Source organism: Chiloscyllium plagiosum, chromosome 33 (genome assembly GCF_004010195.1).
Source record: "Chiloscyllium plagiosum isolate BGI_BamShark_2017 chromosome 33, ASM401019v2, whole genome shotgun sequence".
Classification (NCBI taxonomy): domain Eukaryota; kingdom Metazoa; phylum Chordata; class Chondrichthyes; order Orectolobiformes; family Hemiscylliidae; genus Chiloscyllium; species Chiloscyllium plagiosum.
In genome coordinates this window covers 42,062,836-42,068,835 of record NC_057742.1, presented here as the reverse complement: position 1 = coordinate 42,068,835, position 6,000 = coordinate 42,062,836, and the positions used below count along the sequence as shown (strand labels likewise).

Below are 6,000 nucleotides of genomic sequence, written 5' to 3'. Positions count from 1 at the left end.
CCCTCTCCTCCCTCTCCCTCTCCCTCCCTCTCCCTCTCCCTCCCTCCCTCACCCTCTCCCTCCCTCATTTCCTCCACCCCACCCCACCCCCACAAAAGCACACTCTCAGAAGATCATTGTTTCTGTATACTTGAATGTGTTGCACCACTATGGAACCCTTGCTTCCCTTTCCCCCGAATGACATGTTGGATGTACTATGAACCAAAAACAAAATGGGGTCAACCTTGTGTAATCTGCCCATGCAGATTTATTCCTGAAGCTTGGGTCCTGTGTATAATTGGTCCTTTGGAGATAATGTATCCAGATATGTTGGCCCGCGAGAAAATATATTGTCGTTTTGATCACGCTGTCTGTACAGTTTATCTAAGGGCTCAAAGCCCAATCGGGGAGAATAGCAGAATCCCATGTTCATTCTTCTCATGACACTAATTTTTTTGAGCTGTTGAATGCAGCAAACTCTCTTCCACTGATTGTGGAACTTATTGTTAAGCAGGTTACTTCTAAACATTAGCCTGTGGAGGCATGAAGCGGTTTCTTGAGACTGTAGCAGTGAACCAACAAATGCATTCCAAAGGATGAAGATATCAGTTTTGTTAACATGCTATTATAAATCAACTGAGTTAAACCATGTTTTGCTGTTTGTATGTTGATTAACCATTGTTGCACACTTCACTTGGACAGTCTGCAGATGTGGCTAGAAACTGACTAGTTCAGATTTGCTATTTTAACAATAACTGTCTATAGGGATGATAAAAAGTGTGAAAAACACCCAGTCAATCCAAAAGAGTGCTACTTATTCTGGTGGTTTAAGTTTTGGGAGATCCAAATAAATGAACTTAATTGCTGTATCTCTATTAATCAATTGGAACAAACTTTGTTAGTATTTTGAAATATAAAATTGCTGTTTGTTAAGCTGAATATTTTCTCTGCTGTCTTTACAGTTGCCATAGTTGCCTGTTCAGCAGAGGAAAATCTGCCCAGACTTGAACAGAATTTACAACATTGCCTGCTTCAAATATGGGTAAGTGAACTCTCTTCCAGAAATAATTCAACTTCCTGATAGGTTTGTAATTTACATCTGGGAATGATACTGTCAAGAGATTGGCTCATCCTGCCAGGATGTTTTAGCAAACTGTGCAGCATGTTTCAAAAGGAGTACCTAGCTGCAGTGTCACTTTTTAAAAGAAAAAGTCTCCTTTCTACCCCACCCCTAAACCACCACCACCACTATCAGCCCTGAAAGCATTGATCAAGTTCCAAAAATCAAAAGTACTTACTCAGTACACAAATGATCTTCCTGTGTAAAAGGAGTTGGTGAGTGTCAGCAAACTATCTGGGTCATTAGACAAATTCTCCTCATGGCTACACTTCCCTGTTTTTTGAGCTAAAGACCTGAGATGATGTATGGGAATGGAATGGTGTCTCTTACTGCTCCCTTGATGTGGAGACCAGCCAACTTAACGGGGTGCAAATTAAACACAACTAGCCTATATAGGTCTACTCTGGCAGGTGACCTGTTCTCTATCTGACCAAGTTTCTCTGCACTCACTTAGAGTTTATAGAAAAGTAAGTTATGAAATGGTTATGTGATAGTGACATCAAATGGGATGAAGGACTGTGTTCATAAAATACATATTCAACTATTGTGTTGGACTGAATACAGAACCGCTGAAGGCATGGGACTATGTAAGTTGTGGTACAGTCATAAACCCCATAGGAAGCAGTTCTTATTCTTACATTGCATGTTCCTCTTTTCCAAACTCCCAGTTACTTTCTTGGTAATTGATCACCTCCTAATCCTTTCAAAGTGCCAGTGGCTGATGAACAGTGTAGAAGTGATTAGGAATGACTTTCCTGCTGACAGATAACTGGAAAAAACTTGCATTTCTAACACATCTTTGGCATAGGAAAACACAATTTGACACTGAAATGTTTGAGCTAGTCAGCCAGGTGCCCAACCTGTTTGGTTTTCCCGAGTATTTAATTGCACAAAATGTCTCCAGGGTGTCAGAGAAATGTGTGGATGGGTCAAAGTTTTAAGTCTTTGTTATTTAATGCTGAGCCACCAATTCAAGTTTATTACATTTTTGAGCAATGCTGTTGTGCCCAAGCCATGCCCATTTCCTAAAGGGAGGATTGGATCTGAAACGTTAACTCTGACTTCTCTCCACAAATGCTGCCAGACCTGCTGAGCTTTTTTAGCAATTTCTATTTTTGTTTTCCATTTTCTAATGATGAGTTTGCTATCCCTTCCAGTCTTTCAATCAGAAGTAGTACTGTTCTCAGTAAAGTTGCATTTCCAACTGTATCCACAACTGTTTTTACGAGTGCAGTCATTTTTAATCTTTTAAGAAAGGAGCAATTTTTGGACATGCACTCCAAAAGACAGGGTGATGCTAGAGGAAGCTGGCAGTTAATTATGTAAATATTGTCACCTCAATCAGGCTTTGGAGAAAGCATGCCAGTCAGTATTTGAATAAATAAATGTGGCAGAATGAATATGAAAAAGCATCAGCGGGGAGTCATCTGCCAATTCATTAATAAATGTGCCCCAATACAAATCATTCAGGTTTCAGAGCAAGCAGGTCATTGCAAATTAATTATTTAATTGAACAGATGAATCTGGGTGTCAGACAGCAACACAACGACTCATTAATCCCTTACTTTCACATCACTGTCATGTGAAATGCAGTTATAGATCAATTTCCACAGATTACTTGTTACCAGCACCGTGTGTAGTTTGCTGTTATGTTTGTGCTCAGGTGTTTCCCTTCATTTAGTATGTTTCTGCTGAAATGCTGTCTTTAAAGCCTTCCACTGCTCCTTAGAAAGTATACTGATCAATATGCTATTTTTTCTGTCATATTTTTGAATATTAATACAAGTCTTTGAATATCTGTGTGCAGTGCTTAAACCATACAGTTCACTTACTGCTCCTATCATCTGATCTGTAAAAGTGCAGATTTCAGTTGCAGCTGCAGATAGTGATCTCATCTTTTTTAGATTAGATTAGATTACTTTACAGTGTGGAAACAGGCCCTTCGGCCCAACAAGTCTACACCGACCCGCCAAAGCGCAAACCGCCCATACCCCTACATTTACCCCTTACCTAACACTACGGACAATTTAGCATGGCCAATTCACCTGACCTGCACATCTTTGGACTGTGGGAGGAAACCGGAGCACCCGGAGGAAACCCACACAGACACGGGGAGAATGTGCAAACTCCACACAGTCAGTCGCCTGAGGCGGGAATTGAACCCGGGTCTCTGGCGCTGTGAGGCAGCAGTGCTAACCACTGTGCCACCGTGCCGCCCACAATCTTAGGCCATTTGATGTGAAGACATGGCAGTGCAAGACCTCAACTGAGTAACAGACTAGTGAGGTGGCTGGACTGGAAGATTCAAACAAAGGCACATCCTGGCTGATGGAAGCAGAGCTGTTCTACGTATGCTAACACATGCAAATTATGTCAAAAGCTATGTCCCGTATTTAGAAAAAAAGAGATCCGGGAGTCAGGGACTGTTTTTTTTATTAAAAACAAGTTTATTTTAATTTCTATCTTTTGCACATTATTTCTGAATGAATAGGTAGCTGCTGCTGCTTATATCAAAGACACATGCGCAGCTCATGCTAATTAGAGAGTTGAGCTCTCTCTCTATGCTTGCCCACCAAATCCTGTAAACATTTGCTCTTCAGCTACAAAGTTTACGAGAGTAATCTGTTGACTTTTCTACCCATCCTGTACAGGTTCCTTGAGTAAGTCTTGGAAGAAGCAACATTGCTGAAACTGACTGAACAGAGGATAGAAGCAGTACTGTTATTATGTATTGATGCTATAATGGACCCAGGTGGTCTTTTGTATGTTATGATTTTATGCATTTGAATTGAGCAGTTTCATGTGCATTTTTAGAATGGCATCCTGCTGAACTGAAGAGTTCAGATGATGCTGTATCTATTTGCATTGACTGCCAGAATCAACTTAATATTGTCCTTGTGCTGCTACAAGACTTTGAATTTCTGCTGCATCAATATATGGAGTGTACTATGCATAGTTAAAACAGTTATTTTCTACAGTGAGAAATGATTAAACAGCCTGGTGCATTTTCTGAATAAAAGAGAAGATTGTATGGTGGCCTGGTAGAAGTCTTAAATTATGAAAATGTTTCTTAGGATAAATATACAGAAAGTATTATTACTCGTATGGGATTCTAAAATTAGGTATCATACAATAAAAGGCTATGTTATTGAAGATTCTCTCACATTTCTGAAAGTATTTGATAAAGAGTAGATTTGGAAAAGTTGTTTCCCCTTGGGGGAAATCTAAGTCCAGAGGGCACTGTCTCAGAGTAAAGAGTTATCTGTTTAAGACAGGATTTTTTTTCCTCTGAGAATAATGAATCTCTGGAATTCTTTACTGCGAAAGTTGTACAGGCTAGCTCATTGGAAATCTTCAAGGCTGAGATAGGCAGATTTTTTTCATCAGTAAGGGAAGCAAGGGTTATGAGGTAAGGCAGGAAAGTTTGGTTGAGGATGATTTGAAAGCCATGATTTCATAATGAGGCAGAGTCTCAATGGGCTGCACTATGTTTTATAGCCTAAAACAATCTAATCTCTAAAAAACCTAATATGAAATTTTGGGGAAACCTCATAACTCAGTGATGAGAATGTGGAATGCCTTAACCATGGTTCATGGTAGGAGTTAGCACAGGTGTGTTTTAAGGGAAGATGGAACAAGTATGGAAAGTTAGGACAAGTAAGGAAAATTAATAATTCAATATCTCTGAATCTGTGATTGTTTTAAGAATGTTGGGAAAAGAATTTGAAGCATTTGCATTGGATGTAATTTTCTGAGATAATATAAAATACTGGTCCAGGTGATCCTTGGCTAGGGAGCATGATCAGCAAGCAAACAAGCAGCTTTAAAGAACAGCAGAGGGGAGAGCTGAAAAGGTACATTTATAAGGAATGTGCAGTGCAATTAAATGGAAAAGAAAGCTGAAGACATGGTTAAGGCAGGAATTGTGAATAGGGCAGTTTCGCTGCAGCTGCTACTGCTTCAGTTTTGTTCCAGAGCTGAACAAACTACATTACAGGGCTTATTTAAGGGATTAGATAAAGCAATCTCTGGAAAATCTGCAACATTAAGAGTCTTACATGTAGCTAAGGAGGTTTTGCAGGCATACGCTGGTCACATAACAAATACTTCTGGGACCTCTAATGAAATATGGCTGTGGTGAATGGACATGAGGGAGGGAATGAGTCATTTCAGTAGGAAACTGAGAGATCCTAGGTATTAGAAGCTGAGATGGTTAAGTTTTGAACTCTGATCCCATATGTCTGTGGGGAGTAGTGTAGATGTTTGTGAATATATAGCAGGTATTTTTGTATCAATTATTTAAAGCGACGTTCACCTTTTTACTTCATGTTTGTCATTTCTTCCTTTTTTTTTGGTGGAAATTTTGGTAAATTTAGATGTTTTGGTTTGCAGGTTTTGCCAGGTCACTCATATCTTAAGGAATAAACGAGTTGAAGGATATGTTGATAGAATAAGGCCATATGTTGGTACAGCAAAGTTGAACGAAGCAAGAATGGTATGATTTATTAGGCCAGGTAGCCCATTTCCATGCTGTAACATCCTGCATATACCAAAGCTTTTGAAACATCTGAAATTTGAGTACCATGTTTCATAGAGTTTCCAACTATGTGGAAGGTATAGGGAGATTTCCTACATTGGTAGAAGGATCTAAGTTACGTGGTAAGATTAGAGGAGCTTAGATTTCTGTCCTTAGAGCTGGGAGGGTTAATGAAAAATTTAAGAGATGTTCAAAATTATAAAAAGTTTTGAAAAAAACAGTTTCCACTGCCAGGTGCATTGATAACTTATGAATATCATCAAAGGCAACTGCATAAGAACCAGAAGGAGTTTTTTTTGTGTGCAGTGTGTTATGATCAGGAATTCTTTGCCTAAAAAGATAATGGAATCAGATTTAAAACTAA

At 39.2% G+C, this 6,000-nt stretch overlaps 1 protein-coding gene across 1 annotated transcript in view; it reads left to right on the top strand.

Moving 5' to 3' along the window:
- Window positions 1-6,000, top strand: part of map3k3 (mitogen-activated protein kinase kinase kinase 3) — a 150,672-nt gene that overhangs the window by 35,574 nt on the left and 109,098 nt on the right. Inside the window, exon 2 of the mRNA XM_043675368.1 lies at window positions 942-1,021. Within this exon, the coding sequence (XP_043531303.1) occupies window positions 1,018-1,021 (4 nt within the window). The 5' untranslated portion in view covers window positions 942-1,017. The remainder of the gene's footprint in view (window positions 1-941; window positions 1,022-6,000) is intronic.